The 24,339-nt window shown below is 36.4% G+C and overlaps 2 protein-coding genes and 1 long non-coding RNA gene across 5 annotated transcripts; all 3 read left to right on the forward strand.

Annotated features, from left to right (window-relative positions):
• Positions 1 to 3,516: 3,516 nt before the first annotated feature.
• Positions 3,517 to 11,225, forward strand: LOC108978700 (dorsal-ventral patterning protein tolloid). Of its 3 annotated transcripts, none has more exons than XM_018949097.1 (12): positions 3,517 to 3,987; positions 4,089 to 4,468; positions 6,457 to 6,555; positions 6,632 to 7,553; positions 7,690 to 7,888; positions 8,692 to 8,953; positions 9,046 to 9,251; positions 9,382 to 9,744; positions 9,820 to 10,106; positions 10,224 to 10,404; positions 10,550 to 10,812; positions 10,916 to 11,225. In XM_018949097.1, the coding sequence occupies exons 1-12, from the start codon at positions 3,739 to 3,741 to the stop codon at positions 11,126 to 11,128; spliced, it is 3,624 nt and encodes a 1,207-aa protein (XP_018804642.1). In that variant the 5' UTR covers positions 3,517 to 3,738; the 3' UTR covers positions 11,129 to 11,225. The 3 variants fall into 3 exon arrangements, with proteins under 3 accessions (XP_018804642.1, XP_018804643.1, XP_018804644.1); XM_018949098.1 differs by having other exon boundaries at positions 6,632 to 7,421; XM_018949099.1 differs by lacking the exons at positions 3,517 to 3,987; positions 4,089 to 4,468 and having other exon boundaries at positions 6,492 to 6,568.
• Positions 11,226 to 11,301: 76 nt separating this feature from the next.
• On the forward strand, positions 11,302 to 12,209 carry LOC108978704. The gene is made up of 2 exons (XR_001994130.1): positions 11,302 to 11,468; positions 11,527 to 12,209. It is a non-coding gene; the product is annotated as an uncharacterized LOC108978704 (long non-coding RNA).
• A 684-nt stretch (positions 12,210 to 12,893) lies between these two features.
• Positions 12,894 to 20,680, forward strand: LOC108978701 (protein abnormal spindle). Its single transcript, XM_018949101.1, has 6 exons — positions 12,894 to 13,226; positions 13,296 to 13,472; positions 13,675 to 13,887; positions 14,396 to 19,472; positions 19,775 to 20,076; positions 20,148 to 20,680. The coding sequence occupies exons 1-6, from the start codon at positions 13,212 to 13,214 to the stop codon at positions 20,412 to 20,414; spliced, it is 6,051 nt and encodes a 2,016-aa protein (XP_018804646.1). The 5' UTR covers positions 12,894 to 13,211; the 3' UTR covers positions 20,415 to 20,680.
• The last annotated feature ends 3,659 nt before the right edge of the window (positions 20,681 to 24,339 follow it).

Raw genomic sequence — 24,339 nt, forward strand, 5'->3', positions numbered from 1 at the left:
CATTTTTGAATCGTTCACAAACGTTTTAAAAATTTTCAACACGCTCACTCTTCAAAAGGTTTATAGCTTAATACGGGATTTACTTATAGTAGATTTCTATTCGTCTCATCATCCTTCCAATCAGTTTCGGGCTTTACAAAAAATCGTTAGATATTGGGAAATTATACAAATATTGTTCGTTATTAGGCGAAAGTTTCAACAAAATGAGCGCATAGTTTTGAAAGTAGTAGTTTGTACCAGTTGCAGGTGTGAAAAGCCTTCGTACAAACCAATCGATATGTACCGGACGGGCATTCATTTTCGGTGGTGAATAGCAAAAGGTTTAGCACAATATTGCCTCCAAAGTTAATAGAAATTTTGCACGTGTTCTTTTTCTCAGCAGCTTATATATCGGATCACTACAGATCTTTTTATACCCTTTTATGTTATAAGAAATGCTCTAGTGAGGAATTATATCTTCGGTGCAGCCGAATTTAATGTTTTTTTATTGGTTCTAAACGTGTTAATTTATTTGTTGTGAATTCATACGTATGTATGTATGATTGTTTCAAATCCAAATTATAACGATATACATAATTATGGTATTGTTGTTATTTGTACCTTTGATAATAATTTAGCGTAAAAAAGCTTGAGCTTTGTAAATGTCGGCAGGTAAACTAAGATTTAAAAAGTAGAGATGTCACAATCGGCATTTGCCTTTACTTCTTCAATTGTAACGGGACGCTGCGGATGATCAGATTTATGATACCTTTATGGCTCTATGCGTATACATTTCTATACAAACATATACGTAACTGCTCTTTCAAAAATTAAATGTAACAAGTAAGAAAGTGTTAAGTTCGGGTGCAACCGAACATTTTATATACCTTAAGGTGGCATACTTTAAAGGAATTATTACCATTTTGGCCCGAGAAATCAATTGCTTCCTAATTTGTGTACTAGAAATTGAAAGGATCAAACGGAGTTTAAAATTGTGTTCCTGCTTCACATAGTAGGCGTGGTTGTAATTCGATTTCTCCCATTTTCACACTGTGCCATAATTTCTATGAGAGAAATGACACATATTAAGTTTAGTCGTAATCGATCGGTAGGGTAGCGAGATATGTGATTTCCCCAAAAAGTGGGCGGTGTCTCGCCCGGGTCCCATAAAGTCTTTTCATACCAACTTTGAGGTCAAATTTCAAGTCTAATTAGTTATTGTTATATTGCACTTTTAGTAGTTTTGAACAGTACCGTTATGTGGGGACTGAGAAGCCCGCATACCAAGTTTTATCAAGATATCTCAATTTTTTCTCAAGTTACAGCTTCGATGGACATACGGACCACGGATTTCAACTTTTCTCGTCATCCTGGTTATTTATATACATATGTATGTATAGTAGTTTAGGTGATACACACAACCGTTAGATCAACAAAACTATGTATTATACCCGGTAGCAACATGATGCAAGTGTATAAAAACTAATATTCAACTAGTGTGCAAATTCAAATAACGCAGGTCTGTAACGAAATCCAAAGGCATAATGTATAAAAAGCCAAGGAAGGTGCGGGTTTTATATATTTCAGAGCAACATTATCTAGATTTGGCGACGGACAATCTTTTGGTAGTTCCGCAGATTCGTGAGATTACGATGGATAAGCATTCAAAGTCGAACAAAGCATAAAAAAGGTCTTGGCTGGGATGATGCGATATGTCACTTAAAATTAATGTTTTGGACTCGGGTGTAGATTATTTTGCTGAAAATCTTGAAGAAGTATCAAAACTGCACAGTTAGTCTTGGACTACTGAAGACAATTTACATTTTCATGTAAGGAAAACAATCTTTTTTTTTCTTTTTGGCATATCAATGTAACAGAAATGCTCTAGCGTTGTGTTAGCAGCTGATTCAATTTGAAATAAAATATTGGACTATTGGATACCTCAAATCTTATTTTTTCTATTCCTTAAAGTAGTCGTAAGACATCCAACTTTAGCACATACATCCAGACGAACTTAATTAATACCAAAAGTAAAACTTGAAGTAAATTCAAAACTCTAGATTTTTTTTAGAGTTTTCTAGAATTTAAACACATCATTATAAGAGTATTCACCTTTTCAATTTATCAATTTTTTGAAACTCTGTTCCTGTTAGTAACGAAGTTATCACATATACATATGTATTCAAATCTATCTATTCGTACAGTGAGAAGTTACAAAATTCAAACACTCTAGATTTTCATAGTATTATACTATATGTATTACCGTTAAAAGAAACAAATAAAAAAGGGAGTGATAAAAATAATAATAGGTTTCAGGTAATAAGTTCTAAGTTAAGTTAATGAGTACACAAAAATCGTTATTAACGCTGTGTCTTCTTTACATTTACTTCTTCATACAGCTCACGGTGGCATTTTATTACTTCATGTAATTAGTGCAGATCATTCTATGTTTGGGTCCAAGTTGAGAAAATGATTTTCTTGTTCTCTCGACATTTTCAAACTCGTATTATGTTAACATGTTCTAAAATTAATCTGTATTTGCATATAGAACTTTGATTTTATTGCAAAAACGGTGGATACCCTTAAAATAAAAAAAAGAGAAAGCTCATCGCAAAATATCGTTTCCTTATTATGTGACTTTATCTCGAATAAAGAACGCACGAAAACATAGTTGTAACCAACAACTGCTATAAGAAACGTACCTGTGAAGTGTGTTATAACTTTGTGGCAACCGAAGTTGCGCAACCCTACATATTAGTCGTAGCTCGTATCTGGTTATGATAACTGTTGCCAAGCACCACGGTGTCAAATTTCGGGACAAGCCACTAATTGCGGCGACCCCTTCTCATCATGTGCTTTCATATAAGTATTTAAGCGAAAGAGGATCTTCAATGTTAGTGATTGCTGTTTAAGGGTTATTTATCAGGATATTGATTCTGTGATGTCTTCGCCAGTTTTTTCTTTAAAAAGCATCACCTAGTTTGCTTTGCATTATTATTGATACCCTCGTTTCATTACTTGTATTTACATATGTACATATATTGTAACAAATGATACCAATTCAAAATTTAAATATTTTTAACTAAAATTGCCTTAAAGTTCAAATTCAATAATTGAAAATTCGTTTATTAAAGTATTAAAATAGAATCATGAATAAGGATTTTAAGTTTTAATGGACATGAAGTTAAATATTTCTCACAGTGTAAAATTATAAACTCATCCAGGCACACGCGAATGTTTGCGTATATACATATATACATATACATATAAGCATGTGTGTGCATTAAATATTGTGTTAGTAAGATCGCCTGTGGCATTTGTTACTGACACTACGCGCTGATGGCAAACAATTCCACTGGCTCTCGTTCCCTTTTAGCTGTTTGATCTTCACTTCATTTCAGAATATTTGGTACCAATGATGTCCATGGCTACATGTGTGAGTCTGTATGTGCGTGTGTGTCTAAGCTGTGAGACAGAGAATACACACACAGTTAAATTTGTTCGCGGATCCCTAAAAGTGCTCAGTGAGACATTATTTGCTGTGCAGTACGGTGCTCGGTTACTTGACGCGATTACATTCGAACGTTTGCGCATGCGTAAAGGAGCATATATACGAATACGTGTTCAATTAATTATACGGTGAACAATTTGTGGACTAAATTTTATTTTGAATGTATTGTGAAAAGTGAGCAAACACAGTGATACATAAATTTAAAGAGGCTTAGTGTGAAAATTCACGTAAAAAATAAATCCGCCAAAATGGTTTGGTTGCATGTACGACAATATCTATTATTGTTGCTTTTGCTATCGCTAACTGCAGTTCCTAGTAGCGCCAAAAATACACATTTAAATCAGCGCAAACGTAATCATCCTCGCTATTTAAGTCGCCAACAAAAAAGTGAGCTTGCCCGCCAATTGCTTCTCGTCGATGGATTGCAGGTGGAATCAGAAGGTCATTTCGACGTAGTAGAACAACCAGAGCAGTTTATTGAAATCGATACGCAAATCGTAAGTAAAATATACTACCGACACTATATTACAGTACATATTCGTGTATAAAATCACCCTTTACCTTCCATACGCCATCCCACGACATTTAAATATTTTAGGCGCCAGAAACCAAAGGCAAACACGGCGCCATTGAACCGACTCATCTAAAACATTTACTTGATATCGCCGCCGCTGAGTCGGAGATGTCAGCGGCCATTGCAAGCGGCGACGAGGAGGCGAAAAACGTCTGGAGTCGCGCCAACGCAAATCGGCCGGCCTTCCTTTTCGACAGCGGCGCTTTGTCGAAAATACAATCGAATACAAAAAGTATAAACACCGATGATGGAGGAAATTTTTTCTACGAACGCAACATTATTACCGAAGAGCCGGGAGTATCGCTGGCAAAGCTTAAAGCAGGCCGCCAACAAAAGAACACAATGAAGGGAGACGACACAAGCGGCATCCCACGCCAGCGGCTACAGAGCTTGGCATTTCGAAGGTGAGTTCAAAAGGAAACCAAAATTGATGCGAACGTACACACAACTATGTGTATGTATGTATATTTTTTGGATTGTAGTCATTAATGTTATCTTCTCGGCGCATCTGCATTCTTTAGTAAACTGAATGTGATTTGACCGTTGCGTACTTTAGTAGCAATATGGTCACGTGCCTTCGTTACAAATGTTCCTATATAAAACTACGCAAAGTATTGTTTAAAAAGTGCAACACCTTAATAACTTTTCACTTCCGTTATATGCGCCTGAATTTAATAACAATATTTATTATGTTGTTGTTCGAGAAGTGGTACCCGTTTCTGTAAAACGAAACTGGCCACTTTATTCTCCATCTTTGCGATGCGCAATCACTTTCATTATTGATCCACCTACCTGTCGCACTATATCAGCGTAAACACATGTAATGCACCTGTATCCCTTCGGTATAGTAATCTCACAGTCCAGCGCAGTAGAGCAAACAGGTAGAAAACTAGTAGGCAGTCTAGAAATCTCTCTTGAATCTGTACGCTTCCCGTTCAAACACCTGCGCCCATGTACATTTGGGAGTTTCCAAAGAATTTCCTTAATTGCCGTTGCAGCCACTTATCTTAGACAAAGCAAGGTGAAATTTTAATATTCCATTGTTCTAAGATAGCCGCGGCCACACCTCCAAGTCTGTTGCAAATTCTTTCAACATTGACACGCAAAATAAGAAATTCAGGTAGGCTGTAGAAAACATTCAAGTGACAGCACGTGTTAAAAGTTGACGCTTATAATAATATCCTCTTGTGTTTAATCGTGTCGGGGAAAATCGGAGAACTTTCAAAGTATTTCAGTCAGTTTCATAGAAGTAGTAGACATTTTTGCAAAATGTAAAAAGAGATTTACATATACTATTTATGGGTATATGCTTCCTTCGGCCGGTCAGATAATATATACATATAATATGTATCTTACAAAGTGGAAGTGAATATTTTACCGATTTATTTTCCAACATAGCTAGATACATGGCCCCCAATAAATTGAACTAATTTGATTTTTTTCAAAGAGGCAACGTACCTTCCTCCTCGGATATGAGGATCAAAGGATTTTAGTTTGTCTATTGCATGCTAAGAAATCATGAAGCACTGGCTGCGAAGTTTTTATGCCCATGTAAATCAAATGTCTCCTGAGTCGGCAGAGACAAGTTTAACGAGATCTTTAGAAAGATTTATTACTTGCTTGATTTACTCAATTAGCAATGTCTTTTCCTGGAATATTCCAGGCCGTGGCTGTCTCTATCCACCCGTTTCTCTTTACTGAAATTCTCTCTTCTTATGATATGTGTACCCATTGCGATTAAAAATTAACTAAACGAAAAAAAGAGTTAAAATAACAAGTAAACTTTCGATACGACCATGTAACCAAACTTTTTATACTCTCGCAATTTGCAAATAAGGAAACCTCACATATTGACTTATATATGATGTATGAAGTCAAGCGGATGTTTTAAAATCCCAATAATAGGTATGTGGGGACAAAGGAAAGTATTGCCCTGATTTCATACATTTTATGTAAGAAGACACAATGTTATCAGAAAGATAATATTTCTGAATTCCATTGAGACTTCTTAGATATTGACCGCTATATGCGGTATAATATCAACCAAAAGGGCACAAATATATTTTTATTAGGAGCATATTTCACTAGAGTCCGCATATTTGGGTCTTTGAAAGTTATATTCCAATTTTTAAACCTATTCCTATAAAGCCTTTTCATACCATCTTGGTTGTGAAATTTCGCACTTTTAACCTTTATATGGATTATTATTATGGTTATTAACTGATTTTGCCCAGTTTCACAGTGTATGAAGAACTGCAAAGAATAATTTCAAGTTTGGTTGAGTTGGCTTCTACAGTTTGGAAAATATATATCGAACCATTTAGGGGACGAAGCCATCGATATATATGTATGTATTCCTATTTAATATATTTATCACTCATATTTCTTGTAGGCGATTATTTAAACAGCTAAAAGGCAAAAGGATACCGGTCTATCAAAAGAAGCTTCACAACCGACGTATTTTTCAATCTCCCAATAAAGCGAAAAGCAGGTAAACAAGTTCTGTAAGCCTCTACAATCGTGTATTATTGATTGTAACAAATAACTCAATATTACTTTTCTCACAGGCACTACAAGATCAAATCTAATGCTAAGCAAAATCCAAATATAGACTCATTCAACCAGATCAGAAATACTACATTTTTAAATTTAGAGTCGCGATCGCGGCGTGCAGTTACCGCTAAAAAGGAACGCATATGGGATTATGGGGTCATACCATATACCATCGATGAGATATTCAGCGGGGTGCACAAAGCGCTCTTCATGAGAGCCATGCGTCATTGGGAGAATTCCACTTGCATTAAATTTGTAGAACGTGATCCGAAAATACATCCCAATTACATACATTTTACGGTTAAGAATTGTGGTTGTTGTTCGTTCGTGGGCAAGCGTGGTTCCGGTCGTCAGGCGATTTCGATCGGTCGCAACTGTGAGAAATTTGGAATTGTCGTGCATGAATTAGGACATGTTATAGGTTTTTGGCATGAACACACGCGCACCGACCGAGATAAGCATATAACCATCAATAAGGAGAATATCATGAAGGGGCAGGAATATAATTTTGATGTACTCTCACCGGAAGATGTTGACTCCCTCGGTCTGCCATATGACTATAATTCAATCATGCATTACGCAAAAAATACTTTTGCCAAGAATATTTATTTGGAAACAATACAGCCGATAGGCTTATCGAAGACCCAACACATTGAGATCGGTCAAAGATTGCGTTTGAGTCCAGGGGATATAACCAAGGCGAATAGATTGTATAAATGCAGCACTTGCGGGCGAACATTTCAAGAATATTCTGGAGAGATAATTTCACCACATTATGAATACTCACAATTTTCGGCCATACAGGTCAGTAATATAATTGAAGATAGTGGCAGCGGTGATTACGAGGTCAGTGATTTTGAGAAATCTCTTGAGAAATGCGAATGGCGTATTACAGCAACAAATGGGGAGCGAATTATTTTGCAAATTCACCAAGTGGTAAGCAATAGCATCAGTAATACTGACCTCGATTAACGGCTAAGGTGTTAATTATGAGCACATACCTATATATGTACATATGCATACTTTGCATATCATACTCAACTTATATTACAATGTGTTCTATTTTTTGTAGCATCTACTGAAGTCCACTGACTGTTCTGTGGATTATTTAGAAATACGCGATGGTTATTGGTACAAATCTCCTGTTATTAAGCGACTATGTGGCAATGTCACGGAGGAAACGGTTAAGAGCAGCTCCAGTCGAATGCTCATCAATTATGTCAATCGCCATGCGAGTAGAGGATTTCGTGGATTTTCTGCTGGTTTTGAGGGTAAGTCCTGAATAAAAATTCTATTATGCATTTTTACTATCATTGCAACCATGTGCGATTTACCCTTTTACTATATCTACAAGTACATACATACATACATATGTTTGTTAATGGGGGCTATTGTAATAGTCGAAGCGATTGTTTGCACGTGTTGCATTTTCATGTTCAATTTGGCCTTTGATTCCATAATCATGCTTTTTTCCCATTGCAAACAGGTCGAAAATGAATTTGATATATTACCTGCTTATTCAGCTAAAGCGTTATGTGCACCGAAATTTACTCTTGTAATATTTCACAGATGTCGCATAGACGCCGCATCCTTGTTTACACATCTACCTATTGTGCTGACTATTACCAATGAATTTTTTTTTATTGATTTCTATTTTTTAATCACCAATTTGGTTATCTTTAAAGTTTGAAAAATAGTAAATTTCATATTTTGATAACACATTTTTTCCTGATGGGGAAAACTCCCTTGATGAAAAGTAATGACTTGACAAGTTAAAACTAATTTGTCCCAACTTATTCAGCGGTCAAATGTTATACTTATGCCAGCTCAAATAATACGCCCTGTTCAGGACTGCAAGAGGAATGACTAAAACTTAATTGAATGATTTTGGACGCGATCAAAAACAAACAAAATACCTATTATTTTCCACATTACACTCTAGTACATTCGTATCTTATTTAAATTAAATCTGTGACCAAGCTTTTGCGCTTTCGATTTAAAAGAAAAAGTCTCCGTAGACAATATTAAACAATATAGGCGTAGAACTAATGGGGGTTTTATTTTTGTTATTTAGTCACATGTGGAGGCGACATTTTTCTCACCGAAAATAGACGTATCGACTCCCCCAACTACCCACTGGAATATCTCGCAGACCGAGAATGCACATGGCGTATATCAGTGCCGGAGAACCGCCAAGTCGCGCTGAAATTTCAGTCATTCGAATTGGAAAATCATGATAACTGTGCTTACGATTATGTGGAAATACGCGATGGCAAAGACGTTGATTCTCAATTAATTGGCATTTACTGTGGGTATATTTTGCCGCCAAATATCAAGTGAGTACAATTGTTGGCCAATATGTATAGTAAATAAAGCCCGCACTGTTAATCATTACCGGCTTGAAAATGTTTTTTTATTATTCTCACAGGTCCAATTCAAACCACATGTACATAAAGTTTGTTTCCGATGGTTCGGTACAAAAGGTTGGCTTCTCTGCAGTGTTCCTACAAGAGTTGGATGAATGCAAATTTACCAACCATGGATGTCAACACGAATGCATCAATACTTTGGGGAGCTATCAGTGCGCTTGCTTTGCTGGCTATGAGCTGCAAGCCGATGGACGTACTTGCGAAGGTTTGCTTGCTTTCGTATTATACACAGCATTTGATATAACGAATATGTACACATATTGGAAAATCCTTTGCTAGCCTCATATTTTGACTCCTAACAGCAAAATTTTAAAAATATTGACGTTATATTTCAGATGCGTGCGGCGGCATTATCAATGCCTCCACTCCCAATAGCACAGTTCATTCACCATCATTTCCGGATGTCTATCCTATATCGAAAGAGTGTGTTTGGGAGGTGGTAGCACCATCCAATCATGCAGTATTCCTTAATTTTACACACTTCGATTTGGAAGGCACGAAATATCAATACACTGAATGCAATTATGATTACCTATTGGCATACTCTAAGTTACGTGATAGTCGTCTGAAGAAAATCGGTATTTACTGCGGTCAAGAGCTGCCTCCAGTTTTGAAATCCGAACATAACATAATGCGATTAGAATTCTACTCAGACAAAAACATTCAACGGACCGGCTTTTCGGCAAATATATTAATTGGTTTGTAAACTTAAATATTATATATAAACCCAGCAATATTGTTCTTGGTAAAAATTAAAGATTTTCGCTAAACAGATTTTGACGAGTGCAGCATTGACAATGGAGGCTGTCAACATCATTGTCTCAATACATTTGGTTCATACAAGTGCAGCTGCCGCAATGGATACACTGTCCACGAGAATCGACATAATTGTACCGAGACAAAATGCAAATTTGAAATCACTAGCCCCAAGGGGACCATTTACAGCCCCAACTTCCCAGACGAATATCCACGTAACACATACTGCTTTTGGCACTTCAGCACCGTTTTAGGCCACCGTGTGCAGTTGACATTTCACGAATTCGAAATGGAAAATCATCAGGTGAGTAGAGCCAACGAAATACTGAAGCAGTTAGTTAGTCCATCTACTTACCTCTCAGGAGCAATTATTCTTATTTTTTCATTTTGTTTTTTGCTCTGGTTGTATGCTGGGCCGTAGGAATGCTTTTACGATTATGTTGCCTTATATGACGGCAAATCCGAGAACAGCTCGACATTAGGCATATACTGTGGAGGACATGAGCCATATGCAGTGGTGGCATCCACAAATGAAATGTTTATGGTCCTATGGACTGATGCGTCCCTGCAACGTAAAGGATTTCGGGCAACATATTCAACAGGTAAGAAGTGATGTTCTATGTAATGTCGCCATTTACTTAACATTACTTTTAAGTATTTAATGAATCTCTTGAGAAATGTGGAACAGTTGGATGGAAACAGTAATACTATTTTAGATCATTGTAAAGTTTTTGTTTTCACTTTTAGAATGCGGCGGATACTTACGAGCAACAAATGAAACGCAAGTCTTTTATTCACATCCGCGCTATGGTAGTCGAGTCTACAATCGTCACATGTATTGTAATTGGCGAATACAAGCTGATTCTGAGAGTAGTGTTCAAATAAAGTTTTTGCACTTTGAAGTTGAATATTCAGATCGTTGCGAATACGATGCGGTGGAAATAAGAGAAGAAATTTTTGAAGAGAAGTATATGCGGAACAGCAATCATGGACGTTATTGTGGCAATAGGGTAAGACTAAATTACTATTATGAATACTAATACAATAATACAAATGTACATCCTCTTACAATTACTCTCTCTCTCTTGCTTTTGCTTACTCTGTCATTTCCAGAAACCACCCACAATAACATCCTATACAGATACCTTACTGATGAGATTTCAAACTGATGGCAGTACCTCTTTGCGTGGTTTCGCTGTTTCTTTTGTTGCCGTGGAACCTCCAGATGACGATCTCATAGACGATTTAGATGCAGTTACACCTTTTCCTGGTTATATGCGTAGTGTGTACTATGCTTCAGATACAGGCAGCGATTTCGATAATTAATTTGTGAGATTACAGAGTGTATATGCCTTATGATTCGGTTCTTGGTTACAATTAAAGATTAATTTATACATATATTAAAAATCAACAAATTTAATTTAGTAATTATGTATATTTATTAAGACGTAAGTACGTCATATACATACATTCATACACATGTAAGAACATACATATTATATATGTAAATACATATACAATATATGTAGCTATATTGGATGAACCATACTCATATCAATATACATACACACTTATGTAATAATAAGATAAGAGAGGCTCAGAAAAATTCACTACGAAATTTCCATCTGTAAATAACGTTTATAAAACTGGACTGTTGGTTGAAGAGGTATAGGTTGTTATTTGATTAACTGTCCTCAGTACTTCTACTTACGTTTTATCTTTAGGATAACTAAGATGAGACGCGTAATTGGTTCTCGACGATAATCTACAGAAGACGAACGAATGGCAATTTTTAAAACATTTGTTTTAGATTAGATTAGCTGATTTCAAGATGTATTAAATTTAAGGTAAAGGTTGTCAACCATGGCATGTGAGCTAAGACCCGAGTTCGATTGTACATTGAGGTGGTTACTAATGTAAAATTAAAATAACAATATCTGATGACCTGTCTTCGTGTATTCATTTAATTGAGTCCACGTAATGTTAGGCTCCATTGCTAAATATAATTATTCTGCCCTTTTATGTACATATAATGTCTTACCCGATGTCATTTTAATTTATATATTATATAAATATATGTATAAGTAAGAGTATTTAGCTGTAAATATATGCATATAATAGTGATTTGAAATAAGAATAGATGAACAGTGTTCACTTCTTTTCCCACCTCTTGATTCCCGATATATTGATATGGATCTTTTGACTAAAACAAAGTAAAGGAATCAATTCCGCAAAATCAATTAATCCATTAACAAAAAACAACTCAAAAGTTGTCTTTTTTGCAGAATTATCGAATAGGAAATATGCATCCTAAATTTAGAATTAACATAAAAACTTAAGATAATTTTATTTTAAATATTATGAATTGGAATAAAGTCACTTCTTTTAATTTGAAGTTTGGATGATAGAAGATGTGCTTTTTAACCGATCTCCGGGCGATATGAAAGTTAATTTGCATAGTTATTTAACTTCGTGGAAGAACAAATGTTAGCTTAACTGCAATGAAATCCGATACCATCTTATATAATATAATATTATTTCTTTTATACAACTGCACATATGTATGTATATTTTGTCTGTTTCTTAACTCCTAATTGCCACTATTTAGTGCTTTTCAAGTGTTGATGTGATGTGATTACTGAAAACATTTTCATTTTCTCATTTTTCCGTTTCTTGTACTTATTTGTTATTTCACTCGTTGGGAAATAAGTTATATTCTTGTTCTTCCTGATACCTAGCAACAATAACAGTAATAAAACAAACCTGTTTATACTAAAATAATTATTTGTAAATTTTTTTTGCCAAAATTGAGGGAGTTCTCTGTTTTGTTTCTTTATTTACATTTAATTAAAGGCAAAAATGGCGAAAAAAAGCAAAGTTATAGATATTGTTTAAAATTTTGTGTTCTCTGTTTGTACAAAGCTGATTAAAAGTTTTGGAGCCTACTATTGTACAAAATGCGTTTTATCAAATAATAATTATCAACCGAGGCAAAAAAATTACACGCATATTCATGCATAAAATTGGTAAAAGCGAAGTTTACAGTATTTTTACCCTTTCAATGTTTTCTCTCCTTTGATAAAAATGTCCATTTGCCATGTACGCCTTATACGTTAGAAATTGTTGTCCTTGATATTGGCAAGCCACTGGAATTTTAACATTTGTAATTGTACTGTTTTAAAGTGTCACATGATACAACCCTGAGATATGCCAGCTGCGCAACCCTTCAAACATTTTTCAATTTGGCGGTTGTAAATTGAGTTAATTCGTCTAGTATCGGTTTGTGAAATAGTTTTGTAATTGTATTTTTTAATGTTTGTGTCTTTTAAATTTGTTAAAATTCAGTGGGAAGTTTATATTAACAAAAATCTCAAAGTTTACGATTATCTGTAAAAGTTAATAAAACAATATGAGTGCATTTGAGGTTCGTTAACATCTTGGTCAAAAAAAGTCGAAATGATCTATTAAATACTTTTTGATTTCTTTTATAAAGGTTGTAGTTACTCCAACACGACCGAAATGTAAAAAGCGCGTGGAATCTCGTGAGCCGACTGATGTTGTGATGGCTCCATTTTCTGCCAAATCTATTGTGCAATTTGAAGATGTGCCCATTGGGAAAACGGCGCGTCGTATTCTACGCGTTGTTAATCCTTCAACAGAGGACATAGAGGTAAACAATACAATATTTAAAAAAAAATATTTTCCTTACCAAACTATCCTACACTATGAAAATAAATACAAATTTATTTAGGGACTTATTTTTTTTATTAGAACGTTTACATTGACCTTTATTTAAAGTGTTTATTTTAACGAGCTTGGTGTAAACATATTTTTGCGATTAATTTGAATCAATGTTTTCATTATGGTTTTAGGTAAGAGTCATTAGGACTATAGATGCTGAATATAACATATCAATAAATTGGACTGAAACAACGGTTCCGCGTTCGAAAACTGTCGAAATGGAGATGGTGTGGAGCCCTTTGGTGGACGTTGCTTGTAAAGAAATAATGCAACTTCTTGATAATAGAAATTTCCGTAAAGATGTTATGGTTATAATGAAAACTCGCATAACCAATCCTGTTAAGGTACGTTTGGAAAAAAATATGTTTATGTAATTGTGGTGCTTAAAAAAAGAAAAAAAAAAACACATATTTACTTAAACATATGAACGTGATATATTCATATAAAAAGGTGGTTGAATATGCACCTAAAAGGGGTTGATTTAATAGTATGCTCTCATGTAAAAGTTGATTCTTAAATGCATCAAGCGTTAACCAACGTTTCGCACGTAAAGCTTCTAAAACAGCCATATTTAATTGATCTATTAAATTGTATCCCGAAAACAGAACAGAAATGTTAGTTGTCATTAGTTAGTAGTCGCTAAGAAAACAGTTTTTTTATTTGGATATAAACAATAGTTAAAAAAAATAAACACATTTTTTAAATTTAATATTAACTAACTCTTGTTTTTTTTTATATGGTATCATACAATACAGACTATATATCATACAAATGGAATTTGTTTTTCGTAAAGATAAAACAAAATTTAAAAAACTGTTACGAGTAAAATAACATGTTCATATTTATTTTTAGAATGTGCGTAAATTTCCAACAATCTCTACTGGTCATAACGGCTATGTGAGGACACTGCGGCTTAAATCTCCCACAGGTACTTCAAAATCTCATAAAGTAAATTCAACACATACGCAATTACGCAAATCAGTTCCAACGATTACTCAAAAGCCCGTTAAGCCTCAAACAGCTCCATCCACATCACACACACGCGCTCCCCCTCCCAGATCAGCATGGGTGGATTCGAATAGCAAATTGCGTAGAGAACAGAAACGAGAAGTTTTTGATGAAATAACTATTAACTTCACTCATACATCGCCTCTCACTGAGCAAAATATATACGCACGTAGCAAAACTATGAATGCGACTATAGCATCCATTTCGTCAACGAAATCGCCAGTACTCATTACTCACAAAGAGAATGTCAGTCCTTTAACTCCTAATAATGTTATTGAAATGTTCGATAATATTCAATTCACACCAATAAACAGCGATGCTGTTAAAAGTGGTGTTGGAAGAAACCCCGATATGGACAATCTAGCAAATTGGCCTACCCCAGTAAATATAGATACTGTAAAAGTAAACTTATCAACATTGCGGCCTCGGCGTTTAACATCGGTAAGTGACACAACTGATGTGGTTGAAGATACTAATACTACTCGGATGACAGTTGAGTTTCATGTGGATCCAAACACTACAGGCAATGCAATTTTAACAAATAAAACTTTTGAAGTTAAACACGAAAATATGAATGTGTCAGCGGATGCTCTTGATGCTTCCGTTAGTTATGGTTTGACATTTAATAAAACAAGTACGATCAGCACAACACCCAAGTCTCGACCATTAGCGATGATAGAAGAAGAAGACGTTACCAATTGCGAAAATGTTGAAGCTGAAAAAACATATGTTAAAAATAGGGAAGGAAAAATTTCTGAATCGAGTCCTGTCCAGGGAGAAGAAGATTTGCTGCGGGATATAAAATTAGTTGGAACGCCACTGAGGAAATACTCGGAATCAATGAAGGATCTTTCATTACGCTCTCCAAATAAACGATATTCTGCTAGTCAAGGTTCAATGCCGAACCTTAATGAAATGGAGACTATACGTTCCATCGAGCAAAATCGATATTTTTATAATCGTGTTCAATCACAAAATGCTCTAAAAATGTCCGTTATTCAGGAACAAAGCGTTAATAAAGGAACGACACGACATAGGAATGAAGTAACCCTTTCAGAATCCACAGATTTCGGTATAACATCTCACGTAGATTTAGCTTTCAATCAAAGTGAAATTTTAGCGCAATCAAGTTGTTTTAATTTAAATGAAGTTGGCTTGAAATCGCGAAAGAGCAGTCCAGTCACTGTTTCTGGCAAATGGCGAGATTTACGAGGTGTATCCCCAAAATCATCAAGAACTAAACTAATTGAAATTTCTCCATCAAAATCAAATGGTCAGAAAAGAAATTCTCAGAACTTATCTAGTTCAGATACACAAAGCAACGAATCGTTGACCACAACAGCAAGCGAGAAGTCAACAGCAAAAACTTGTTTTACTTCTGCTCCGTACGTAAAAGGTTCTCCTAATAAAAACATGAGCCTAATTTTAGTTTCTCCTCCAAAGCGTCAACGCGTGGAGAAAGAATTTGCTTTTGAGCGACCATTGGTGCCTTATTTGTCTCGTTCGAAGAATTGGACACACACCCAGGTGAAAAAAGTAAGAATAATGAAATCCACCACACCACAAAAAATAATGCCGCCAAATATTCAATCTACAATCTTATCGCGCGAAACTGAAAAATTATATGATCCAGAATTATATCTACAGTTGTGCATCAATCCCGATCCTTTTGCTGCTAGTACAACATGTGATCCTTTTCTTGCTTGCACAATGTACTTAGACGAAGCGGCCGTTCAGAGGCATCAACATGATTTTAAAAAGTGGTTGAATGCATTGGTTACAATACCGGCCGATATGGATGCCAATAGCGATGCTAAAATCGATGTTGGTAAACTTTTTAATGAGGTGCGTCACAAGGAATTGACGTTAGCACCCACCAAAGAAGAGCAGTCTATGGATTATCTTGTGCAACACAGACTTGAGGTAGTTCGACGTGCTGCTGTCTACTTGTACCTAAGCGATGAAGTTCGTGAACCTTGTTCTAAAGTAGCTGTATATGTAAATAAAAATGCTATACGCATACGAAACGATAGAAATTTACACCTTGATGTAGTGATGCAGCGCTACATATTAGAACTGTTGCTATGCTTTAATCCGATGTGGCTGCGTATAGGCTTAGAGGTTGTTTATGGTGAAAAAATTCATTTGCGGTCAAATAGCGACATTATTGGACTGAGCACCTTTATACTGAATCGGTTGTTTCGGGACAAACTTTTAGAAGAGAAATATTCACGTGCATATTCACTATCTGACGAATATGCTCAGTATATAAAAAAGTATACGTTGACTAAAATGCTTTGTTTGCTACTATTCCTTGATAAAGCGAAGCAAAAGCGCATTATCAAATACAATCCATGCCTCTTTGTCAAAAAATCACCTCATAAGGAAACAAAAGAAATTCTATTAAAATTCTCATCTGAGCTACTTGCAAATATGGGTGACATAACACGTGATTTGAAGCGCCTGGGTTATGTCTTAGAGCATAAGCAATGTTTCTTAGACGAATTTAATTACGCATTTCAAAATCTTGCGGTAGACCTAAGAGATGGTATAAGGCTGACACGTGTAATGGAGATCATATTACTGCGCGAAGATCTGACTAAGCAATTGCGCGTACCTGCCATATCCCGCTTACAACGTATTTATAATGTAAACTTGGGATTGAGGGCACTGAGTGAAGCTGACTTCAAATTGGGCGGCGATATTACTGCAGCAGATATTGTGGATGGGCACCGCGAAAAGACGCTGTCATTGCTCTGGCAAGTCATCTACAAGTTCCGCTCACCGAAGTTCCATGCGGCAGCGCGCGTTCTTCAAAAATGGTGGCGTAGCAAATGGTTGGCTGTATGGGTAAAACGCCGTATACGTGATAAAGTGGAGCACCGTCGACAAACTGCGGTAATAACCATACAAGCATACTACCATGGTTATATAGTTCGCAGGTGGGTAAAGTTATATCGTCAGCAACGTGCAGCAGCAGCAGTGGTATTACAGAAATATATTAGACGTTACTTGGCGCAAATGAACTTTAAACGTTCAATAGTTGCCGTTCGCAAAATTCAACATTGGTATCGCGGTTGTGTGCTCGCCGTTCGCTACCACCGATACTATACAGTTCTCCGCTGTTGTACGATATTCATTCAACGTTGTTACCGCCGTCGTTTGTTGTCAAAAAAATTATTACTAGTAGCCAACGAATATAAGAGATTTATGAAGGAAAAACGTTTCAATGCAGCTACTTGCATACAGAGATTTTGGCGCTCTTTCTGTGTTACAAAGCTGCATCGCAACGCATTCCTGAACCTGAAGCGGAGTGCACTCATAATTCAACGGAAATGGCGAGCAATAATTGCTATGCGACAGCATCGTAAGAAATTTTCATTAAAACGCGCCGCTGTTATATATATACAGAGATATTTTCGTGCAAAACGCTGTATGTTGCGGCAGCGCGCCGAATTCATACACTTGCGCACTTGTGTTATACAGCTTCAACGACAGCGCCGTTCCATTGTACATATGCGCGCAGTGCGTGAAGAATATAAACTGAAGCTCAACGCTGTGCATATCATTCAAACTCACTTACGCGCCACTTTAACGATGCACCGAGATCGCATAGCTTACCAGGTGTTGCGTAAAACTGTCTGCAAAATGCAAGAGAGATATCGGGCTGCCCAGAAGATGAGACTGGAAAAAAGAAACTATCAGCGCTTACGGAACAGTTGCATTATTATACAGCGCAAATGGCGAGCCACAATTCTAGCGCGTCAGACCCGTGTTGACTTCTTGACGATACAATACTTTGCTACCGTGATGCAACAACGATTCCGTGCTACACGCCTCATGAAAAAACAGCTCACGGAGTACGCACAACTGAAGGCAGCCGTAGTAAACGTGCAACACAGATACCGTAGCCTTCAAATTATGCGCCATGTACGTTCAAAGTACCAAAGTAATCGTAACAAAATTATACAGATTCAGCGACGTTTCCGTGCAACAATTGAAATGCGATTGACGCGAATATCGTACCAGCAAAAAAGAAACGCCATTATATGTATTCAGAACTGGTACCGCTCCATTGAGCGGACTCGACAACAACAGCAATCATATAATCGCTTGCGAAATTGTTGCATTTGTGTGCAGCGCAGATGGCGGGCACTACAGCAAGGTCGTCGAGTCCGTCAACAATATCAACAACAAATACAATGTATTATTTCCATACAGCGTCGTTGGCGAGCCACTCTAGTGATGCGGAAACAAAACGCTGACTACCGATGTAAACGTGCCGCTGCATGTTACATACAGCGATTCTACCGATCTTATCGCGAATCCTTAGCAGTACGTACACAGTATCTACTACTGCGTCGGTTAATTGTTTGTACACAGCGAAGATACCGCGCACAGCGCAATATGCGTGTTGCAAGACACGATTTTTTGTTGCTGCGTCGGACAACAATTTATTTACAGCAAAAGTATCGTGGACTTCGTATAATGCACCAACAGCGATCCGAATTTCTTTTTGTCCGCCGAATAGTCATACATTTGCAGCAGAAGTTCCGAGGTAAACAAAAAACGCAACAGCAACGTTTAGAATACTTGCAATTACGTAACATTGTTATTGGATTGCAATCCCAAGCGCGTGCACTATTGGCGCGTCGCCGCTTACAAAATATGATGACACCTGAAATGGTAGAGGAACGCCGTCGGAGAAAAGCGGCTAGTTCGATTCAGCGGTTCTGGCGTGGTTATCGTGTACGTAAGTGCTTCCAGAGCATGCAAATGCGTTTGATTCGTCGAAACATGGCACTGTGGAAGAAAACCACTCAAGCAGCCAACACACTCAGTTACAAAATTTCGCATGCAGTATGTGTTCTTCGCGATCATTCAAGCGCATCGGAAATACTACATGTTCTCATATGTTTGGGTAAGTTTGACTGCACGAAATTCAAAATAGTATGCTTTCTCCACAAAATTGTAATTACTATTACATAATATAAAAATAATTAGAATTTTCCCGTTTGGTGAATGCAACAAGAAGACGATATTTTAATTAAAATAAATGCGTATATTTTAGATCGTATCTCCCGTACTGTACCTGTCTCTTATACACATCTAGATGTGTATAAGAGACAGCTATTACATAATATAAAAATAATTAGAATTTTCCCGTTTGGTGAATGCAACAAGAAGACGATATTTTAATTAAAATAAATGCGTATATTTTAGATCGTATCTCCCGTACTGTACCGCACATTCTTATGAACCAGTCTGACTTCGTGTCGACTTTCTGCTACGGCGTCATGGCACAGACAATCCGAAGTGAGGTCGATAAACAACTAATCCGTTACTGTAGTCGAATTATTTTGAACTTGGCGCGTTATAACAGCACTACAGCTAATACTTTCCAGGAGAGCGGACTTGTTACCATAGCTCAAATGCTGTTGCGTTGGTGTGACAAAGATAGTGAAATTTTCAACACTTTGTGTACCCTAATTTGGCTTTTTGCTCACTGTCCATATAAGCGCCACGTAAGTTCAGCACAAAAGTGTTAAAAAATGTAACTCCTTGCAAATTAACCTTTTATATTTACGCCTTTTAGATTATTCGCGAGTATATGACCACTCCAGAAGCTATATATGTGGTGCGTGAGACTAAAAAGCTGGTGGCGCGCAAAGAGAGGATGAATCAAAACCTACGTAAACCTGTAGCATCAGTACGTGTACAAAAAACACAACAATTTCCCAACCGTGCATTACCTAGCCTCGAACCTGACTACGGGGTCATACACTCCAAACCTTACACATTCGTATCATCCGTATTCGCATTCGACATGCTGCTAGCTGAGCTGGAAATCGAAGTTTCTTAATATTGTCTAATGCCTGTATTTATGTAGTCTGTATGTTGTTTATTGTGGGAGTAAACCCACATTATTTTTAGGTCTTTGTTTGTATGAATTTGTCACATCAATATTTGTTCTTTGTTTATTATCTGTTTAAATATTCGTACAATCGCCTAGACTATGCTTTCGTATGCATTCGCTAAACTACTGCATTGATATTCGTAATTTATTTGTAAAATCTGAATGTGTTAATTTAAGGTTTTGTCAATGAATAAATTTCCATACTGAAACTATTTTTAGTTAAATATTGTAAGCGATAGCTTTCACCAGTAGGGAATGTTTGATTATCATATTCTACGCAACACTGTTGCAACATTTGGAAACGTCTCGCGGTCGAGCAATTAAAATTTTGATATTTTTAAGCGCATTACTGATAAAAACGTCATCAGCAACATTTATGATGGAACAAAAAAGTAAGGCGAACTTTGTGTTTATTTAAGTTTATAATTAATTTTTTATACTTTAAATGCTTTTTCTATCCACAATTCCTTTTTAGATTACCACTTGTCAAATGATTGCCGCGAAATAAATGTGTACTGATAAGATTAAGTTTCAACTGAATATTTGCAGAAGAATAGTAGTTATGTACTTTCTGTTACATCCTCGTCTTTACAAACAAAATTTAGAATTTCGGAAGAACATTAGCTTTATAGAAGTATGTGAAATACCCTTACGTCGTCGAGGTCATCTAACGGGAGGCCCAGGAAACGTGCTGTTTTGACGGGGTCGGACGAAAGGGAGGGGGGATTGTAGGGCATGCAAAGAAGTGGCCGTCATGCGGGGACTCGTTGCATGCAGGACATACATTACGTATGTCAGGGTCAATTCTGGATAAGTAGGAGCGCTAGGGTCACTCGCGTGTCCCGCGGCAACTGGAGCTCTTCGTCTGTAGTGATTTGACTCCAAGAACGCCATTCACGGGAAGGGAGTCGGTGATGGTTTTGATGGTTCCACTGTGAATGGCGGTCAGTACCTGTCGAATGTCAGTTGCCTCCGAAGTCCGGTCGGCGTACGACGTCGTCGACGTAGTCAAAGAAGGACCTTTTGATGCTCCTAGGAGGCGGTTCTACTCCTTCTGATGTCTCTACTCTTAATTGGCGTAGACACCGCTTACGTGATTATAGCCGAGTTAACAGCAGCGCGCCAGTCGTTTCTCTTTTCGCTACACGGCGCCAATTGGATATTCCAAGCGTAGCCAGGTTCTTCTCCGCCTGGTCCTTCCAACGGAGTGGAGGTCTTCCTCTTCCTCTGCTGGAGTATTTTCGTCCATTCGGACAACATGACCTAGCCAGCGTAGCCACCGTCTTTTAATTCGTTGAACTATGTCAATGTCGTCATATATCTCATCATCAGCTCATCGTCCCATCGAATGCGATATTCGCCGTGGCCAACGCGTTGAAAAAAAGTTGGTCAGTTGCATAAAATGAGTACTGTTTTATTTATTTTTTTAACGAAATACTGAAATTCTACTAAATTATTCTAGACAGGTGGTGTAAGGGAGCGCTATCGGAGCCGGTGTGAAAATTGGACAATGGGTGTGGTACCGCCCAACTTTTGGTGAAATCTCATATCTTGGGACTCGACGGACCGACTTCGACGGACTTTTCTATGTCACAGTGTGAAAATGAGCGACAACGGACTACAATCACAACGACTTTCCATGTAACACAATTTAATTATTTCTTTTGATTCTTTCACTTTCCAGTGAACAAATTAAGAAGTAATTGATAAAACGGAATAAAATTTTGTTATAATTATTCCCTTAAAGTATGCCACGTTTTGACCAAAAAATGTTCAAATCCAACCAAAAATGTTCAAATCCAACCAAAAATGTTCAAGAGTTTTTATCGAAAATATCGGTAATTATATTAGATATGCAATAGAAATTCAGACAGAATGGAAGTGCAAAATGGGTTGAATCGGGCCAATATTTCCCTGAGCCCCATACACAAAATATAAAGATTTTCAAACTTATTGGGGACTTTATGCTGGATATATCCGTCAATATTTGGGCCAACTCAATGAAAATTGCAGATCATGTTTTATTCATAACAGAGTATTTTTGAGCCTAAAATATATACAATAGGGCGAAAACTTGAAATTTCCCCCATATAACTATTACCAAGATTTTCGAACATCCACTTGACCTTGCTCCATATGATGGGTGATTGTACAAAAGGTACCTTAATGAAAACCAAGGACAATTTTTTGAGTATGTGGCATGTTAGTAGTATGGTTATAATAGTTAAAATCTGGTCGATACTACCCCCACCTCAAATATATTCAATATAAAATGTTCCGTTTCACCAGAAATGAGCCCCTCCTTACTCGCTTTATTTTAATATATTGCATTATTATATTCAAGCATGCAYTTTTATTCATTTTTTAACAAAAGCACTTTAAACAATTTTGTCCGGGTTTTGATACCAAATGCTCCTAAGTGCGTCGTATGGAATTGGGGCAAAGTTTATTATCTTTGGCAATAAATTATCTTCTATTTAAACTTAAAAAAAAACTGCATCCAGCCAACCGTCCCACAATTGCTTCCCAAAGGCAGAATATCAAAAAATTTCCTATCCAAAAAATTTGTGAATGATGTTTAAACATATAACTATAAACCCTAGAAATTTTGCTTTAATCACTTATTTCTTCCCTCCCAAAAAAAATCCTCAAAAAAATCTATTTTTTGAAGCCTCTAAGTCAGTCTCCCCTCTTAAGGAAAAAATTAGATATTATCGATGAACACTTTCTATTTAGGTTAAAGTGTAATTGCGCAAAGAGGATTTGCGAACGAACTTAATTGGCCACTACGTTGCGAAGGTATTAGCTAATTTTCAGTTACCCGTTACTTATTTTTTACTGCAAATGAAATTATGTAATTACGTATTACCCAATTAGATAAACGTTTTCTCTAAACGCTTTTATTACTTACGAATTGAATAATGTATGCATATGTGTGCAACAAAAGTAGTGGGTATTATGAGATCTCGGAGGATCTCAGATACATAAAGATTAAAAAAAAATTCATTAATACATCAAAAATCCTACTTTAATATGCCTCATATGATTCTGAAATATGTATAAGAGTGAAATTTTTTTTATTTTGAAGAAATACAAGAAAATGAAAAAAATATATAGTATGAATATATGCATATGCGGACACTATGTGAATACTGCAATTTTGGTGAAAATGCGTATCAACCTTTTCGATGTTACTTTTAAATAGGTTTCAATAACTCCTTTATACATATAAAAGAGTTAAAACTGCAATTTAACTAATCTTCAGTCGTTTAAGTAGATATGAAGACGAATAACTGCCATATTATGACGAATATTGGTTGAAATGAAGCACTCAATTTTTATTAAAAAAAACTGTTAACGAGTACACAAAAGCGACTTTCTTTGAGGAAAAGCACTCACGTCCTTCAGAAAAATAATCATTAGGTGAAATAACATTTACAAATAAAAACAAGGTTTTATTCGAACTTTTGTTGAGCACTCTTTGGTAATGTCACTGTACAAGGTAAACGTGGATAATCCAATTGATTTACTGTTTCGGTGTTACAGACATCATATAAGGGCAACACTATAAACATACATTTATAGCACATATCATTTATAGCTGATTACATGCTTACAACTTGTAAATTAGATAATTCAGTCAATGTTTCTGCTAGCGTACCTTTTTACAAGTATGAGTACCTGCATGTATGCCGGGGGATTTCAATGCAATCGATAGTACATTGATCCAGGCTGCCGTTGACTTTCTGCTCATTGTCAAGTTCGATGTTGGTACGAACAATGAGAAATAGATATTTACATATACATACATACATACATATATTAGCAATGTTATGTACCATGTATATTCTTATTAATGGATTAATCAATT

The sequence above is a fragment of the Bactrocera latifrons genome, unplaced genomic scaffold (genome assembly GCF_001853355.1).
Source record: "Bactrocera latifrons isolate USDA-ARS-PBARC rearing strain unplaced genomic scaffold, ASM185335v1 scaffold_126, whole genome shotgun sequence".
Lineage (NCBI taxonomy): Eukaryota > Metazoa > Arthropoda > Insecta > Diptera > Tephritidae > Bactrocera > Bactrocera latifrons.

What these genes read in the sequence shown, in the direction of transcription:
- LOC108978700 (XM_018949097.1), top strand. Translation starts at nt 3,739, where the DNA reads ATGGTTTGGTTGCATGTACGACAATATCTATTATTGTTGCTTTTGCTA. An exon ending in CCCAATAAAGCGAAAAGCAG is followed by an intron (nt 6,556 to 6,631) that starts GTAAACAAGTTC and finishes CTTTTCTCACAG; the next exon opens with GCACTACAAGATCAAATCTA. An exon ending in TTTTGCAAATTCACCAAGTG is followed by an intron (nt 7,554 to 7,689) that starts GTAAGCAATAGC and finishes TATTTTTTGTAG; the next exon opens with CATCTACTGAAGTCCACTGA.
- LOC108978701 (XM_018949101.1), top strand. An exon ending in GCATAACCAATCCTGTTAAG is followed by an intron (nt 13,888 to 14,395) that starts GTACGTTTGGAA and finishes ATTTATTTTTAG; the next exon opens with AATGTGCGTAAATTTCCAAC. An exon ending in ACTGTCCATATAAGCGCCAC is followed by an intron (nt 20,077 to 20,147) that starts GTAAGTTCAGCA and finishes TACGCCTTTTAG; the next exon opens with ATTATTCGCGAGTATATGAC.